At 30.8% G+C, this 20,214-nt stretch overlaps 2 protein-coding genes across 2 annotated transcripts; both read left to right on the top strand.

Annotated features, from left to right (window-relative positions):
* The first annotated feature begins 4,237 nt into the window (after positions 1-4,237).
* Positions 4,238-5,875, top strand: LOC140989955 (myb-related protein 330-like). Its single transcript, XM_073459513.1, has 3 exons — positions 4,238-4,602; positions 4,715-4,844; positions 5,225-5,875. Exons 1-3 carry the CDS (start codon positions 4,470-4,472, stop codon positions 5,805-5,807), a joined length of 846 nt encoding a protein of 281 aa, XP_073315614.1. The 5' UTR covers positions 4,238-4,469; the 3' UTR covers positions 5,808-5,875.
* A 6,226-nt stretch (positions 5,876-12,101) lies between these two features.
* Positions 12,102-15,039, top strand: LOC140990747 (uncharacterized). Its single transcript, XM_073460589.1, has 5 exons — positions 12,102-12,856; positions 13,321-13,776; positions 13,882-14,259; positions 14,341-14,408; positions 14,622-15,039. Exons 1-5 carry the CDS (start codon positions 12,263-12,265, stop codon positions 14,836-14,838), a joined length of 1,713 nt encoding a protein of 570 aa, XP_073316690.1. The 5' UTR covers positions 12,102-12,262; the 3' UTR covers positions 14,839-15,039.
* The last annotated feature ends 5,175 nt before the right edge of the window (positions 15,040-20,214 follow it).

The raw sequence follows: 20,214 nt of genomic DNA, 5'->3' as shown, positions 1-20,214 counted from the left end.
TACATATGTTTATGCAAGATATAGTTGGGATAATCATCTTTTGTTGAGTTTTCCAAACTAAACAGAAAGAATATTCGATAATATATAAATAACAAGAGGAAATTAAGAAGGCATGTAGCCTAATATTAAATATTAGTTAAGGAGTTAAATAATTTCAATCAACTTCAATTTGCTAACCATAGTTAATTTGCTAACTTTAATTGATTAATAAATAAACATAAATATATGCATTGCTTACATTAGGAATTTGCTCACTTTAAGTAATTAATAAATATATATATATAAATATATAAGGGAATTAAACATAAATATATTAGTGCATATAGCTAAATCTAATTGATTATTATAAATAAATAAAGGCATAAATATATGAACTTATCGCAGTTAAATTTGATTTGGGAAAAAAATATAGACAATTGATTTTAATTTTAAAAATAACCAAGATTATTTGGTTTTAAGANATATATACCCTAGCTTTTATTTCGCTCAGATTTACTTTACATTGATTTTTCTGGATATCATTGTTCTTGCGGAATAATTAGGAGCCAAGCTTTGTTATTATTCATTTTATAATATGTTGAAATAAGTGGTTGAGGGAGAGAAGAGTGTTTGGTCACATGTTCTTCTGTCTCTTGACGCCTGGACTGAAAGAGGGTTCTCTATTCTTTCTTCTTTGTTTTCTTCAAATTCATTATGAGGGAACAGGAAAGAACAAAAAGAATGGCAATATATTTGAGAGATGGAAGTAAGTTAATCAGCTTTACATATCCTGCAGATTTGTAAACCGAATACAATCATGATATATAATTAATGATAATCTGATAATATTTCGAGTTTAATTAAATTGTGCAGGTGCTTCGACTGTCAAGGATTCGGGCCCGAGAGTTGTCCCGCTTACGGCAAAAGGAGGATTGACACCTGAACAACGAGGAGAAAGAAAGATGATGAATATTGAAAGTAAATATGTACTAATTTACATGCCAATGCCCATTTCCTGAAGTTTTATGATTTTATCCGAAAAGTTGAACAATGTTTGCATAATGCACATTGTTCTTGGATGAATCAAACCAATAAGCGTGCGCGCCTCTTTACGGCTAATTAATATGGGCAATCAGCAGATAAATATTTAATGATGGGAGAGTACACATGCGTTGAGGGTAGTGTATAATTTTATTTTATTGTTTCACAAGATTCCACAAATTTATTCACGTGTTCTTATTACATGGATAAGATCAGTACAAGGCTAACCTTAAAATTTACATTTTTTTCTTAACCACAAAACACAGAATTCCTGTCTCAAAGGTGAAGTGTACACAGCCTTTAGCGCCAGGCAGCAGTTGCAACGAGCTGGACTCACTGTTGTCCCATTGCAAGGCATGTATTCCACATCCAAGCAGTACAGAGGGCATGCCTTCACTCGAATGACTGCTCCATCAATTCCCGACAGAAAATGCTTGCTATCACAAAAATCAAAAACCGCAACAAAAATCTATAGTTTAGCAACTGCTACATACAAATAATGAATATCACAAAGAAAACACACTCGGTGAAATTGGAAGCCGTAGTCTGGCCAAAAAAATCACGACCTATTGGTGGATGACCGGATAATAGCTTTATATATTTAGAGGGGATAATTAACGCGCGTTAGCGTGTAATGAAATATCTGAGATGGGCATATGTATATTTGTATGACATTACTGTGATATAAAATATCAGTCTTAAAAATTCGAATTCCTATATAGGTTATAAGCATATTTGGATTATTATTAAGCCTGTATTAACCTTTGTTCTTGAAGCTGCTGAAAAGAGGAAATACGAAGCTAAACACGGTTCAATTTGTCATTCTATCAGTATTCATACTCTAGAAATAACTCATACGTACAATTCAAGTGATGGTTATTAGAGTAGTTTTTTATGACACGGTTTAACGAATTTATATATGTGATACGGGTCTACCAGATATATATTCAACATGAAAATTAATATTTTTGGTATAAAAATAGAGTAGGTCTCTTGTGATACAGTATTAATGATCTATTTCTTTGAAAAAAAGTCAAATCGATCCATATTTAAAATGAAACGTAATATTTTTAACATAAAATATAATACTTCTTATGAATCGGGTCGGTTGGAGGCTCGTCTAACAAAATTTACCTTTGAGACAATGAATTTGTGTAAAAAGTAATATTTTTTTTAATGATTCGGGTCATGTCGAATATTTGTCTCACAAAATTATATGCGATACGGTCTCACAAATATTTTTGTGTGGTTCATAGGTCTGGAATATAACATATTTGACAAAACACAAATAAGATATTTTATATTTATATTTACTATTTATCTAGATTCCAAATATATATGTATATAGTTTTGATATGATATCCACTTAAAGTGCACACTTCCATGCTCGTCAATGAGATATCACTAATATATTGGATGTGATATAGCATATCCAAATTATATATCTAATATCATGAGCACGAAAGTGAGTACGATGGGCGGGCTCCATATAAAAACTATATATAGATATGTATATATAAACAAGAAAGAAGATGGGCTCATACGTCTAGAGAATCTCTAGAAAAGCCCATAATCTGAATGGGTTTTGTCCAGCTCTTTCTCTCTGCTTGTAACAAACGAGTATGATTGGTACAGCATAAGGTCTTTATTTTATTTATACATGTACAAGCAAAATGGTTAAAAAAAGCGCATATATAACTTTTATAAGTGAAAAATCAACGTCGAAGATCATTTAATTGTTTTGTTGTGATTAATTTTTAAATCCAATCAATCAGATTTCTCATGCTATATTATTACACCATTCCAATTAAATATACAAGAGAAATAAGAAAAAATTTTAATATTCCAAATATATATTGTAAAAAAAAAAAATTCAGCTAACCAAAAACCTCATTAACATCGATTACTTTCAAAATATATCTTCAAACCATTTGATAGAAAACAAACCGATATTTGTACATTTGATTTTATCATAATAATTAAAGGGTCGCCGATGAATATCTATGAGATTGATCGATCCATTCCTAATGAGTTGAGTCAAATTGGATATCCGTCTAAGATAATTGATCCGTGAGACGGCTTATAAGAGTTTTTGTAATTAACGAGATATTTACAACTTGCAAGAACTTGGTGATATATATATACTGCGTTGACGATAACAAACATTTTTCGATGAAGAGATTAATTTTAGTTTGAACAAGGTAAGCTTTGCAGCATTAAAATGACTTGCACATCAAATAAACTGATTGGGTGCAATAACACTTTCGTCATTTAATAGGGTAGATAAACCAACCATATGGCAGTTATGTAATGACAATCAACTTTATAATTTGTTGCTAATATGCATTATGAGTTCCTGAAGTAAAACCTATTTCACACGTTTTTATTCAATACACAATAAAAAAATATTAAAAAATAATAAATAATTAAATTTACTTTCCAATTTTATATTAGTAAATATTTAAGAGAAAAAAATATTATCACCAATTAAAATATATCACAAAAGAGAAGTTGTAATAATATTTTTAATATTAAGCATATCATAATAGAATATATTTTTTCAATCCTATAATATTATAAACTAAAATTATGGATTAATATAGTCATGATTGAATATAACAAAAAACATAAATAGATTATCGATGATGATAATATTATATATAGAGATATGTAATGACGGAACATATCCGAGAAAAATCCACTTAATCCCAAGACCCTCCGAACCCGCTTATCCGGGTTTAACATGGCCCCGTTACCATCCCCATACAGATTACAGGGCTCCACATTCCCCGCGTAAACACCACAGAAACGAGGAACCTAAAAGCTCAGCGATCAAAAAGTGAAAAGATGGCAGCTTACCAACACGGAGTTCAACTAAGTAATAATCCAAACACATCAAGATTTAGTCCAAAGTTCGAACAACAATTAGAGTGTGGTGGGTCCGTCTCATGATGTGCTTTGCTAAATGTTTCAGTCGGAAAATTTAACAACGCGTAATTATACATCTCTGTAAAAATTTACTCTATATAAAAATTTACTATTTTATATGGAAATGTAATGTGATTAATATATATAAAATAAAAAAAGGCCTATTCATATGTTAAAAGTGTACCAACCCACCAAATCCCACCCCTCCACTAAATACTTGTCGTTCTCACCAACTTGGTCAAACGCCCTTTCCCCTCCCTCCCTGGCTCCCTCTTTCTTGTATTAATCAATTATCGTTTTTTTTTCTTTTCTTACCACACAAATACAAGTTACTCTTTCTTTTTGAGTCTCATCATCATCCAATATATATACGCATCTTTCTCCACCTCTTTCCCATTCAATCAACCATCAGCACTTGCAAGAGAAAAAGAGAGAAAGAGAAAAAAGATCAACAGGAAGGGGTTGTGGTGTTCTTCATATATTTTCGAAGAAAAAAAAAAGCAGACGCTTTGCAAATATTAATGGGCCGTTCCCCTTGCTGTGAAAAAGCTCACACCAACAAAGGTGCTTGGACTAAAGAAGAAGACCAGCGCCTTATTAATTACATCCGCGCTCATGGTGAAGGATGCTGGCGTTCACTCCCAAAAGCTGCAGGTGCAACCCTCTCCCCATCAAGATTTTGTGAGGAATTTTTTTGTTTCTTGGATTTGAAGCTAGTACTGAGAACTTGTTCTATTTTATGGTGTGTGTGTGTGTGTGTGTGTAGGATTGCTTAGGTGTGGCAAGAGTTGCAGATTGAGATGGATAAATTATTTGAGGCCTGATTTGAAGAGAGGTAATTTCAGCGATGAAGAAGATGAGATCATTATCAAACTTCACAGTTTGCTGGGAAATAAGTATGTATGCCTATTAATTTATTATGTTTTTTTTTCCTTTCATTTATGTATTCTTGGTTTGGACAAAAAGATTTTGATTTTTATCCCATGAATATGGTGGAAATTTTAGTTGGACCGGATGGGTAATTCTATTGTTAGCAGTAAAAGGAAAATCTTGGTTTAGTTTATAAAAGAAAATTAATATTGTATTTCCCCATGGTTGACTGCTATGGAAGTGAAATTAGAAAACAGGGTAAAAAATTTCAAGAATCAATCAGTTTATTAAATAACGCAATCAAGAATTTTCTTGGTTGGTTGAATGGAGGATTTTCATCTGTTAATTCTATGAAAGTAAGAGATTTCTAACATTTAAGCTGGCTATTTGTGTTTTCCTTCAACAGATGGTCTTTGATTGCTGGAAGATTACCGGGAAGGACAGATAATGAGATCAAGAATTACTGGAACACACACATTAAACGCAAACTTATGAGCAGTGGCATCGACCCTCAAACCCATCGTCCACTCAATTCCACCGCCACGACCGCCGCCGCCGCTTCAAGCACTTGCCTAGACTTCAGGAAATCCGCTCCAATTAATGAACCCGCCGATATTGTTTACAAGCCAGTGACAGACGACTCGTCATCTATCGATGATACCAGATGCAACAGCAGCACGACGGAGGTGTCTCAGCCCCCTCCGCCGCCACTCCCACTTCAGGAGGAAACCGCCGCAGTTGCTGTGGACCTAGAGCTGTCCATAGGACTTTTTCCTTCTCGGTCCAACTATAGAAAGAGTGATTCTTTCAACTTATCATCAGCCGAATCCAAGGCTTTCTACGACTTCCTGCGGCCACCAGCGGTGGTGGCGACGCCGAGGTCGGCTGCGGTGGTGACGCAAGCCATGTGCTTGTGCTGGCAGTTGGGATTTCAGAAGGGTCAGTCGTGTAGTAATTGCCAATCTTATGGGCTTGACAGACCTCGCTGACGCTCTCATTCAATTTGTAGATGTTTAGGTTTAGAAATTAATTCTTCTAATTTTAAAATCAATCAATTATTTTTTCTCATTTTCTCGACTTCNTGTTAATTATTATTTAGATAAAGATAATGTAATTATTTAAATATGTGAGTGATTTTATGTTATGCGGACAGTTTTTTTCCTGCTCTTCCAATATCATTCATGTGGAATTATCACATTTTTATAGATTTTGACATATATGTTGATCGAAGAGCTAATATTTGATCAGATCGAGAAATATTAAATGTGTAGTATATAATAATTCAATATGTGATTTGTATGATCATATAATATTTAAAAAAAATTTTAAATGAATTAAATATTATATTTATAAATAAATGATATAAAAAATATTATTTATTTAAATAAATATTATATTTTTAATAAAAATTAATTGATGTTATAAAATTCAGTCCACTGAAAATCTCAAGTTTTGTGTATAGATAAGTAGAGTAGTATAGATGAGAGATTATGTGACATGACTACATAAGTTATAAATTATTATTTTTTGAAGAATTCACGTGTTTTGAGATAATGGTAAACTTATAGCCAAAAAAAGCCTCTGCTGCGAGTATTTATGAAGTGAGTAGGTATATTGTAAGATTATTTTACGAACTTTATACGTGAGACGCGTTAATCTAACAGATATTTACAGTAAAAAATAATACTCTTAGCATAAAAAGTAATATTTTTTATAGATAACTCAAATAAGAGATCCGTATCACAAAATACGACCCTTAAACCGTATCACACAAATTTTTGCCTTATGGAATTTCTCAAATAAATGCTCACTCCGCAGCCGATCAAACTCCTTGAGAAATGAATCCACACAGTCAAGTCTCACGGGATTTTAATATCTACAAAAAGAAATGGAATCGAAACAACTCTTAAAAGCCGCTAAAGTTAATTATTATTTATTTATTTACTTATTTATTTTAAAAAATTATGAACAAACGAAGGTTAAAATTTTTTGAAAACCGTTGAAACAATCATCTACGTCAAAGTTTCGAGAATACATATTCAGATCAACATTCAAGATTTCAAAGTCAAAAGTCTGTTCCCGTCGAGCACTTAAAATATTTCGAAGATACAAAATCAACAATCTGAGATGTTAATTTGAGCTTACTTTTGAGTGTAAGTTTTCATATAATTTTAGACTGAGGGTACGTATTTATTATCATCATATGTTATTTACTCGTGACATTTTTATTATATATCTTTATAATTTTATGATTTACGTTACAAATGATTTTTTTTCCCTCTTTTTCTAAAATCTTAATATTTGGATCATCGACACATAATGTGAATTTTCATTAAAATATAAATGATTCACGTTTTATAATGATTGAAACATGAAGAAAAATACTTTAAATAAAGCATAAAGAGGAAATTAAATCTTTACACACTCAAGCACACACACACACACACTTGGCTCCAACATTCTACCAAACCTTACAAGAGGACACATTTACAGGTCTTGGAATCAAGTATTTTTGTTACATTACCTTTTACTACAAGAGGTAAGATTCTTACACGTATGAGGAATAAAATTTCTCCACAACATATGATTTGGCTAATCACATGGCTTAAGGATTAAATTATTAAACGGTCGGTTCTTGACTCTTGACTAAATAAATTTTTTAATTAAAAAAACCGTTAATCTCGATTAAAAACAACAGTATATATAATACTAGTCTAGCCATCCATGTGAGAAAAAAGCCAAAAGTCAATGACGGATTAATGTAATTAATTAATTAAACCGTTAATCAAGCTCTTAATTAAGTGAGAGTTGAAAGCTACATTTGTACGTCAAAATCAATTCTCTGTGGACTTAAATTTGGAGTAGCGTAACGTGAATGCACCTCGTCTTGTTTGTTTAATTAATTAATTAATCAATTGTTTTGTTTTACAGTTTGAATAGAGTTATTAATCCTGTTATTATTGTCTCATTGACTTATAATCTGTCTAAAATAAATAATTACGTCCCTTGGATATATAAATTAATTATAATTAATAGAGTAGGTCTCTTGTGAGACGGTCTCACGGATCTTTATGTGTGAGACGTGTCAAATCTACCAATATTCACAATAAAAAGTAATACTTTTAGCATAAAAAGTAATATTTTTTTATGGATGACCCAAATAAGAGATCCATCTCACAAAATACGACCCGTGAGACCGTGTCACACAAGTTTTTGTCTAATTAATAATACCGCCATGCCTCATGCCCGCCCAAGTCGGACAACTATATACGTAGACTATGTTTTATTATCATAATATTTTTAAAGATTATTTTTTTGGCCTAATCCCGTAAAACGAGCGATGTTGGACTAATGCACCTGTTACAATTATTCTCTATAAAAAAAAATAAATATTTATACTTTATGGAATCATGTAATTGGATTATGCTGGTGAATCAAATCTAAGTTTTCACGAGCAATCGGGTATCAATTAACAGCTTTTGATTCTCAAAATCCGATCCAAAGGAATATATTGTTTCCAATCTTGACATTTGTAGGGTTTTTCCAGGTTTAATTGTCGTCAAAATATTTAATCTTTTGTTGAGGGAAAAAAAAGAAAAAAAAAAGAAAATCAACTGAAAAATATACACAAATATTTAAAAAAACTATAAATTCTTATTTCATAAATAAAAAAAATTTGTGATACGTGAACTATAAGCCACGTCAATAAATTTTTTTTTTAAAAAAAATACAATATAAAAATTTCGATTGCATGCAAAAGAATTTTTACCACAACCTGATCTCATGTGATGAAATTTCAATGGGTTGGCTTTATTAATATAATCCGGAGATACGAAAATGGAAATGGTTGAGTATAGAATCAAGTTCTTAGTGCTTGTGCTCCACAAAAAATGGCGCATATTCGTTATCCTAAATATACACACGCACTCAACAATAGAGAATCTATATATACTTGCTTGCTAAAGATGCCATTCAATTAGCAAGTAGTTTGATTTCATTGGAATATATGTTTCGGTATGTTGTTGTATGTACAATATACACGTCTGCGCTGCATCGAAATGAAACGGGAAATCGTTGACGGTTCCTCAGGCTGTCCATAAGTACGCCCGGATCCCGAATAGTCGATTTTGATTACCACTTGCGTGTTGTGGGTTTCAAAAGAAGACGAAGATAAGAAAGGGATATGTGAAGAACATGTGAGTGTGTTAGGCTGGTAGGTAACCGAACCTTAGAGTGCATGTTTTTGGTAATATTTTAGCAATAAAACAGAAAGGGCAAGGGAAAAATAATACAGTTGGGTAGTTAAAAAGTGGGTGGGGGGATGCGTCATGTGCACGGTGGAGTATTCGATACTAATGCGAGAAATTTTAGGCCACCCAAACTAAAGTACTTCAACCACAATCCAACTGTACTGCACATGTTGTCACGGATCCAATTTATATATATATATATCTGCAATCCGATAACGTGAAGGTGTTGAAAATTTAAGGGAAAATCGTCAAATTTGAGCAATAAGTTATAATGTGTTTTTTTATTTACGTCATCTATCTCGTCGTGAAAGTTATGTATTAATATTGTAACTTTTTTTTTTTTTGTTTGTTTTGGTTTTCAGCCTTATTTCATCAATATACTGACATGACATGATATGACGTCGGTTATATCAACATTTTTGTTATGGCACGTTAGTCGCCGAACGATATAGGACCAAAACCTAACAAAAAAAAGTTATAAAACTAAAATTTGATTTCGACATAATATTTTTCATAAAAATTATGCACGAATTTTTATTTTAATTTTTTATATATATATATTTTACATCAGCGGAATCACTGATATTGATATTTTCATTCTGAAGGTTTTTCTTATACGTAACCAATTGGCCGAGTTTAGTTCCATTCTTAAAATTTCGAAAAAACGATTGCATGTAATTTATAGCGTCTTTGGGCATCTTAACTTGATATTATCGAAATCTATTCGTGGCTTTATGAAAATATGTATATTTAGAATTAGTCGTTTTCATCAATTAAATACTAATCAGATCTTTGAATTTATATATTATTATATTATTATAATATAATATATGTTAGTATGAACACAGATGACAGGCGTGAATTCTTGCTAATCAGTATGAGTTAGGTCGGTACAATAATATTTAGTCTATTGTCGACAATTTTGGTTTGAAACACAATATATAATTTAAACTGTTTGACAGTACTAGTAGAAAAGTGGAAATTAAATAGTTAATTGAGATGAGATTAATTTAAATAAATTATATTATATTGGATCTCATACGTGAGTAGCATATTTTAATCAAAACTATAATACACTGATTGAATCGTGTCAAATCGAAAAATAAAAATAACTTCAATTATTATAAAATTCGAGTTAAAATTCAAAACTTAAAATCAAATTACCAATCAGAAAATCATGCTTGTATAATTACGAAGGTCGTAGTTAACGGTGCCAGACAACCAATTACATCAATGATTATGTTAAGCTTCAAAAGCAATCTACCACNATATATAGACACACACACACACACACACACACACACACATTGATTTGTTAAGGACACCGGTAAGAATAGAAGAATCGTGTGACAGCACAATGAGATTTGTTCGCCATAATCCAAGACATCTCTCCTAGCTAGCCACAGAATTCCTTCTAGTGTCACAATCTGTTATTTGACATGTTGAAATGATTTAAAAAAACAAAAAACAAAAAACAAAACTAAAAATAAAATCATAGGTTATATATTATTTTATTACAAGTATAAATTTTGATATCGAATTGGATGCTAATTCTTTTGAGAAAATCCAGGCAGTTGTGTTGTGCGTCGATAAAGCAGAAGATGCTGATAATAAAATCGAAGGGACAAATAATGAGGGTTGGTGGCCGCTGTGGCTGAGGTTAGGTACTGCACCAACTTCAACCCTTTTCTTCTAGGGGGTCCACATAACTCATGTATGATAATCGGGAAATTGGGGATCAGTCCTTAGCCGTCTTTTTTTGTAGTGTTCAGTCCCTAGGTACTTTTTTAGTACCACATTTCCACATGAAGTGTACCACAATTTGTATGACATAATACCACAATTTTGTGGGTAGGGAGTAAACCCAAAGAAATATTTTGATCGGAGATTTTTCACCAACTTCCCCTATGATAATCCCTTTTTGTTTTATTTAATTTCAAGGCCGCTTGACATTTACGTAAAGAGTGACATCTTTTTTTAATAGCTGGTAATTCAAGAACAAGAGAATTGTTTTTTATGGTTAAAAATACTTATATATATCTTTGATTGTAATACAAGTATTATATATATATATATATAGAGTTTTGATATGCTGCACACCTACCGTGCACACTTATGTGAGCATCGATGATGTGTCACTCACCCATTGGATGTATAATTTTTCTATATTTCATCACATCCAATGGGTGAGTGACACCTCATCGGTGCTCACATAGGTGTGCACGGTAGGTGTGCAGCATATCAAAACTAATATATATATATATATATATAGTTTCAAGTGGGTATTTTTTTTTCATAATTCAAATGTTCTGATAATAATTAAGTTATGGGCATGCCTTATTTATTTATTTCTTAAAATCTTTTGTGACCGGGGTGTGTACTGTGGGCTGGGTTGGAATTCGATTTGTGCTTAAAAGGGTTGTAAAAGTCCCAATACAAACAGGCTTCTTTTGGCCCAATTCGGTAGACCAATAGGCCACATCCGTATTTTCTCTAGGTGATCCCAATAACAAATTCGTTCGACGCTAAATCGATCTTATAATTCGAATGGCTGAATGAATTGAGCAAAAGTTTCTAATGTTTGGGACTAAATTGACCCGCCAAAATTGTTTGAGACTGATCCGGAATCGTTCCAAACAAATAGGACTGACCGAGATTTTCCCGATAAATTAATATGTACTGTCTCATAGTTGTGTGGAACAATGTTGGGAAATGGATATAGGATTGTTTGGAGAATGATTGCTTAAAAAAATCATTTTTATTAGAAATATTAATTGGTAGAGATCCTACACCACAAATTCTTATTCGACAGAATTGCTATTGCATATGTATTTCTACTTTGCATTGTGAATGGTTATGGTATATCCCATTCTAATCTGCCAAGTTTTAAAAAATCTTAAATGTATATTTATTTAAAAGGGTAAATAAATATACATTACTTTTCAATCTTTTCCGATTCTATGATCTATCATTAATATTCATGAATTATTACTTATTAGAGATTTTCCTTTTAAACAAGCAGTCAATCCAAGAGATAAAAAACAAAATAAATAAAAATAATCTATTTCTTCAAACCCTAAAACCCCGCCACCTCCTGTCTTTTCTGCTCTCCTTGCTCACCTGGTATACGCGCGCTTACATTGTGAAAAGTCTTTGTATATTTATCAACGAAATGCGTGAGATGCGCAGCACTGATGCAGAGGCTGCTGCGCAGAACCCCCGATGGCCGGCCCATTTTATCCGTTAACGAATATCTTTCCTCACCTCTCTGTAATGCTAGCTTCCTCTCTGTTACTTTTTGCGGCAGCGCCCATAATATTGTGAAGAAGATGTCTTTTGCGACCACTACTCTTCGCCACCTTCACCTTTTCCACAACTCTGCAAGTAACCTGTCACTGGGAACCCGGTTCACCAGCATTTCTCCTTCCAATTACCGCCTCTGCTGTTGCTCAGTTGAGAATGGTGGCAATGCGGTGCCGTTTGTAATGAAGGAGGTTTGTTATAGGAATATAGGCAGTCCATCTCACAGGGCTGCCTGGTTTGCCATCCTTGCCTGCAATTTAGATAAGGGTAGCCACGAATTAGCTGTAGCCACGGAAAATGACGGAGAAGCTGATACTGAATTTGCCAAGGCAAGTGTGCAGAGGAGACGTGGTGGAGGTAGTATCGCGGTGGCGGTGGGGCCTGATTTGCTGGCAATACCTGGAGTGGGACCGAGGAATTTGAGGAAGCTGGTGGATAAGGGGTTTGAGGGTGTCACTCAGCTCAAACAACTATATAAAGATAAGGTAGTGAAACTGTAGTCTAATAGTTGTGCTTGTTGACAGAACTTTGTGTGGTGTTGAATGCTTAGTGTTTTTTTTTTTTAATTTGATAGTTGTTCTAGTGGACTTAGACTAGTGTATGTTGAGAGATTAGAAAGAGGAAGGTTAATATGGGGTTTTGTTCAATGACCATATGCAACTGAGGTGTGATTATATCTTTGTGGCCTGGCGTTATTCTGATATCTGTACATTATGGTTAGCAATGGTCAACTGGAAAAAAAGTTACTTTTTATCACTTATGCATATACTTCATATTATTCTTTCCCATCAAGACTGGATTTTGGTTAACAAAATATATAGCTAGTAGTGGAAAATTGCCCTGGGACATGGCTTAAATAAGTGTCTGATTAAGTTTAAAGATTTAGACAGCAAGCTCAGCTTATGCACCTAGCTTGATCCTCACATGACAATTATATGTTTTTTTGTAGTTCTATGGAAAATCAAGTCAGAAAATGGTTGAATTTTTGCAAAGTTCAGTTGGGATTATACACAAAATCCATGCCGAGAGTATAACCACTTTCATCAAGGAGAGTGTGGATGCGGAGCTGAACAAGGATGGATTCAAACCTGCCCAGAAAAAGCGAATCACCCTATGTGTTGAAGGAAATATCAGTGTTGGAAAAACCACGTTCTTGCAGAGAATAGCTAATGAAACCCTTGAACTTAGAGATCTTGTGGAGATTGTTCCCGAACCAGTTGACAAGTGGCAGAATGTTGGACCAGATCAGTTTAATATTTTAGATGCATTTTATGCTGAGCCAGAAAGATATGCTTATACCTTTCAAAACTACGTGTTTGTTACTAGAGTTATGCAGGAGAAAGAGTCGTCTGGTGGTATTAAGCCCCTCAGGCTAATGGAAAGGAGTGTTTTCAGTGATAGAATGGTAAAAAAAAAAATTTCTTGTTTACCATATTCAGTGATTTGCCACCTGATTTCTTATTAAATTCTTTAATATTAAAGCTGCATATTTGTCTTTATTTTTGCATAGGTCTTCGTGAGAGCTGTGCATGAAGCAAAATGGATGAATGAGATGGAGATTAGCATATATGACTCATGGTTTGATCCTGTTGTTTCAAGTTTGCCTGGTCTTATTCCTGATGGTTTTATCTACTTGAGAGCAAGCCCGGATACTTGCCACAAACGAATGATGTTGCGCAAGAGGGCAGAGGAAGGTGGAGTCTCTCTGGATTATCTGCGTGACTTGCATGAAAAACATGAAAGCTGGCTTTTCCCATTCCAAAGTGGGCATCATGGAGTTTTGTCTGTCAGTAAGCTACCAAACAACAGTGATTGGCTTTTACACCCCAAAATACAAGAACGTGTGTTTTATCTGGATGGTAATCACATGCACTCAAGCATCCAAAAGGTACAAATTAGCAACTCAACTGTTTGGAGGAATTTGATTTTTTTCATAATAAAGTACTTACCTTTTTGTGATGATGCGTAGGTTCCTGCTTTGGTTCTCGACTGTGAGCCGGATATTGATTTTAGCAGAGACATTGAAGCTAAGCGGGAGTATGTGAACCCTCCCTGAATTCATATTTGTAGTTTTGAAAGGAAAAAAAAATCTTGCTGCACCTAGGCCCATCGAAATTGATGAGTTCCAATGAAGTAGTCTTGAACCTGGTGCTCTAAAATTGTCATTCACAGTTTTTAAGCTAAGCTTCGCTCTTGAACTGTCATAATTTATTCCCAACAACGATTTTTATGATATTGTTATCCTTGAAGGTATGCTAGCCAAGTTGCCGAATTCTTTGAGTATGTGAAGAAAAAGAAAGAAGCTTCAACTTCAAAGGTTGGAAAAGAGGATTCGGCAAAGAGCAATCAACCACAAGTGTTACTGCCTTGTAACGGAAAGCTGTGGATGCCTGGTGCACCACCTTTCCCAAATTCACCTGTCGAGCCATTGCAACTTAGACAGGCCATGTCATGTATGCCCCAGTAGCTCGATGTCAGCCCTCCATGTTTATGAGTTCAAAGTACGTGTTATGGTTAGATTCCTGTAAAAAGATGTTTACCCGCGAACCGAACCACGTCTTTTAGAATTGTGGAGATATAAATGTACAATAAGATGCTTTCGTGTGTGTTATTCTATGAGCCATTATGATATTCTTTGGGTGGTCACATCCCACATTATCTTTCACACCACACTTTTTTGTATTTGATTCCATACGTATGATTTATTATATTATATTATATTATATTATATTTGATGTCAGATTTAAGGCAATTATTTGAAGAAAAAATTGGATATTTTACCCACAAATAAAAAATCTTACTACATGATACTTCATTTATATTCATACTGGCTATGCTACGCATGATGTTTTTACATATTTCTCGATGGAATATGTGCATAAAAATCATATACCTATACCACAAATTAAATCAAATTTATAACAATATTAGAACGAGTGTTTTTTTTAAAAATAAATAATGTAAACACATAGATAAAATTTTTATGAATTTGGGGGATAATTTAGTTAATTGATAGCTATTGTGGGCGAGTTTGATAAATATATTTTACATCTATTATTTCGTTTGTCTAATATTGTTGAGGCTAATTAAAAGTCTTGGCCACTGGTTAAAGTATGGGACTTTGTGAAGGAACAGTTCAGTGTTTTCCTTTTTCTCATAAAGCGAAGGGAAAAAAGACCTAGCATGCTTTACTAAATGTGGAAACATGGAACACAACAAAGAAAAAGTAGATTATATCACTGATTATACAAATTTAAAATATAATATAAACTATAGCTTAATTTTAAATTATTATTTGGCCTCAAATTTTTTTATGTTTGCAGATTTCCAGGCAGAATTGTAGCTTCAATCATAATCTAATATATCCAAGTAGTCAAATGATAATACCAAAATTACGGAAGGATATTAGTTTTCTCTTGTGTTAGAGACTAGAGTTGAATTTTAGTGTGACAGACTTCGTGCGAAATTAATAAGTTAAGAGAATTTTGACAACGGTAAGGTTATGTTTACATTTTATTAATTCGAAGCTAAAGATTTCAAATATATATATATATATATATTATAAAATATGTGACTTTATATGTAAATTTTTATTTTTCTCCTTATTAATTGCTTGCTTTACATTAATTGTTTACTTTAAATGTGTCTTTTCATTCTCCTTATTCATATTTTAAAATGTGTGTTTATTAATATTTAATTTAATTTTTTATGTCTACCATCATTATAATATGTTATTTTTATCCAATGACATCTTTTCATTATGTAAATTAGTATTTGGTTTTTTTATGTCTACCCACATTATAATATGTTATTTTTAATCCAATGATTTATATTTTTTATTTATCTTTTCATTATGTAAATTAAATTAATTAAAGTTTAGAAATAACTCATTATAGAATTGTGAATTTTCTTTGGTGTCTTATTAATTTTTTTTCATGTCCTCATGTGACAGTTTGCTAGAATTTATGTGTTTAAATTAAAATTTTTTGCAACCGAAATTTTTTTGCTGTTTATATTTATAAATTATTTAAATAAAACACAGTAAAAGATCGTTGTGATTTGAGCTATCAATTTGGGTTGAGTCTGTCGGTTTGGCTGGCACCGCCAAACAGTTTAAGTGAGTTGAGTTGAAATTTTGTCGACTCATTTAAAGGTGAGCCTAAATGAGCTCGCACAAGTGTATATTAAATATCTATATATCTAATATTATCGATTTTCAATAATGAATTCTTGATATGAAATGGAAAATATAAGTTTGATTTCAAAATTGTGATGTTACTATCTTGTCCAAAAATTGTGGGTTGTTGAGACATTTTGAAGGTCACTCAAAATTAAGTGTCAAAATTGACATTTGAGTTGTATTTTTGGATTCCTGACAATATGTTCGTAAACATATTATTTTTAAGTTAGTTTTATTAGTATCGTGAGAAGTAAATATGTTTATTACAATATATAAATATTATCATCTCTTTAAATTAATATTCACTTTCATGTTTGACATATTATGGGTCTTGATAAAATGAGCAATAATAAATTCAAACAAACGAATACACAAAATTATGGGGCGAAACCAGAATTATATGGTAGCGGAAATTAATATATAAATTTTTAATGAATTTATCGATGTTAAGATATATAACAAATTTTATATCATAATATATAAAATTTCAACCTTATAAATGAAATAAATCAAACATATATAAAATATACAAAATTTTATTACATATACAAGCAAGTAATTTATTATAATTATATTTTATTCTACAAGAATTCTTGTCAAACTCAGTGATTGTGGATTTAACATCTATTAAATCAGCAAACTAAAGAGTGTTTCAATTAAACTAATTGAGTAATCACATATTCTTGAATTTCCTAATTAATTTTTTATCTTGATAATTTATTTCATTTAATATTTTAAATTATAAGACATTGTTACTATAACTAAAGACACATTTTTTTAAATGTTCATAAGGACTCAATCACTAACTCATATGGAAAAACATTTATCGACATACTATATTGAAAACATTCTAATTAATTCATCGCATTTGCTGAAAATTTTCTAATTAATTAAGAAAAATTTATTTACAATAATCATATTTAATCTTTTTGGGCTAACACAATTTATTTTATAAGATATTCATCGCAATTCTTTTTTGTATGTTAATCTTTAAATCTGAATTATGATGTATATTGTTTTTCTAAAAGTTCTTAAATAATGATTTAATACATTTATTCGACACTTCAATATTAACATTTTAAAATATATTAATTTTATATTGTATGCATGCAACACTTCTAATCATGATTATAAAATTTCAATAAAAATTCTAAAAATGAATTAGGTAGAACATAAAAAAGTACACAATTAATCAAAAGACAGAAAATAAAAATTAAATAATTGTCTATTACATATATACTACTAATAACGACTTCTAATGATTGAAGTCGATGAGAGTGGATGTCACTATGTACTAAAAAAATAAATAGTTAATGCTTGAATGAGTCACACTACAATGTTAGTGAAGTAAAAACGAAGGACAAAGTGTGTTGATAAAAATATTATAATGTATTAAGTTGAATGAGACTCATATATATAAGTATCTCACTTGGTCTCACGTTATGTTTTGTCACTGTACAAAGCGAAAGTTTATGCAATGTAGTGTTCTACATTTTCTTAATTTTTCTATTGATTTCAAATCTAATTTCATCATCTATTGGTCTTTAAAGATATATTAGAATTTTTTCTAAACATCTAATATTAAATGTGATCAATTAACCAAATAGTTATTATACTTTGTATACAATAATAAATAGATTAATATATTTGAAGATAGAAAAAGTAATGTATTGAGAAGAATAAAAAAAGAATGTTAGAATTAATACTATAATTATCTAATGTCAATATTAAATTTAACATCTTGTATTCGAAAATGTTTTTATTGAGGTAAAGACATTGATGATAAACTAAAAATAATAATTTATTTATCATTGTAACGTAATAATAATGTGATCGTTATCGGAATCAGAAAATGATGTACTTTGACTTTTTTATTAAATTGTATAAACAATTCTTTCAATATTTTTGGTGGATAAACATGTTAAATCTATTAAAATTAAATAGTAAAATTTTAATGATGAATATGAATGTATTAATTCAACTTTCAATTGGTGCAATTATTAGGAGATGGATTGTTTGGTACAATAGTTATCCATGATAGGTAGACGCTTGAGCTGTTGTATGATTTAAAGATTTGACTTGCATAGTTACCATCAGTTATAGCTTTTTGTAAAGCGACAAACGCTCAATCCTATATTATTCGACTATAAAGCTAGAAGAAACATGTTGCATCAACTTTTAGTTTTGAATTGATCCCTTACATGTTACTCGATTTTTAAATTTAGAAGCATTCTACAGTTTTCAAATATTATTATATATTGAATTATAATTTATCCCTTTCAAATTGGATAAATATACAATAAAACTCATGTAAATATTATTAACAAAAATATTTAAATGAAATATTGGATTTGTCGATAATCAAAATAAAAAATAAACAAATTTTGATCTTTGAGTGAGAAATAAGATATTTAAATAAAGTTATAATTGCCACAATGAAATAGTGCATCTACATGCATTTATAACTGTATTTTGCAACTAAAATGTCAAAAAAGTTTCAACATATTATTTTTATATCATATTTAAAATAATTATGAATCATAATTTTTATTATTTTGAGTTGGCCTTTATTATGAAAAATAATTATGAATAAATTGAATTTGAAAATTCTTATATCTATGTATATCACATATTAATATATCAACCTAAGTCCAGGTAATAAAAAACTACAAAATGAACTTATTAATCTTCAATGTACACAAATTATATAGTAAATATATGTGGTTATTAAGACAACGAAGTAGAATATATGTTCACATATAACAAAATATATAGACAAGAAAACAACAAATAAAAATATTTTTCTAGATATAAATATTTTTTTTATAACTTTTTACAGTGAATTGGAGAAGATAAAATAGAAAAAATATTAACTCCTTTGGGTTACTCAAAAAAATAGAAATGAAATAAGTGTTTGTCATACAATGAATTCAGTTTCCAAATTAAATATATAATATAAAGTTATATTTACCGTTCAAACTTTATAAATGCAATGAATTTTTCTCAAGATAAGAGTAGACAAATGTTCCGTTAAGATATTTAAACAATTAAAAAAATTAAATATATTATTTTTCTGGAGGTAATACCAATATGACATTAGTAATTTGATTGTGCTAATTATACTTATGAGTTAATATGAAATATTAAAATAAGTGTCATGAGAGTCCGTAAAAAGATGATTTATTGTCAAAAATATTATTATTATAAATTGCAAATAAATGACAACATTTAATCAATATTTTTTAAATCAATCCATCAGTACTTTTTATGTGATGATAGATTGTTATAATAATTAGGGGTGTGCATTCAGTCGGTTCTGTTACTGACCGAACCGAATTAATAATAACCGGATCGAACCGAAATATTTAGCAATAACCGAACCAACTGAATTAATTTTCATAATCGATGAAAACCGAATCGAATTAAAATCAGTTAATTCGATTGGTGACCGAATTAACCGATTAGTTTTTAAAAAAAATTTGTGATTGAACTTTAATTATATATGTAATTTTTTTGAATACTACAGTCTTCACAAATGCATAAAAACATAAATTCACATACATCACAAATTTTTCTTTAGAATTAGGGTTGATTTTACAACTTAAAATAAAAAAATATTAAAATTAATAAATAATAAATATTTATTAAATAATAGTATTTATT

The sequence above is a fragment of the Primulina huaijiensis genome, chromosome 12 (genome assembly GCF_012295235.1).
Source record: "Primulina huaijiensis isolate GDHJ02 chromosome 12, ASM1229523v2, whole genome shotgun sequence".
Taxonomy (NCBI): Eukaryota; Viridiplantae; Streptophyta; class Magnoliopsida; order Lamiales; family Gesneriaceae; genus Primulina; species Primulina huaijiensis.
The sequence above is the reverse complement of the archived record's forward strand: the minus strand, read 5'-3'. Positions and strand labels throughout refer to the sequence as shown.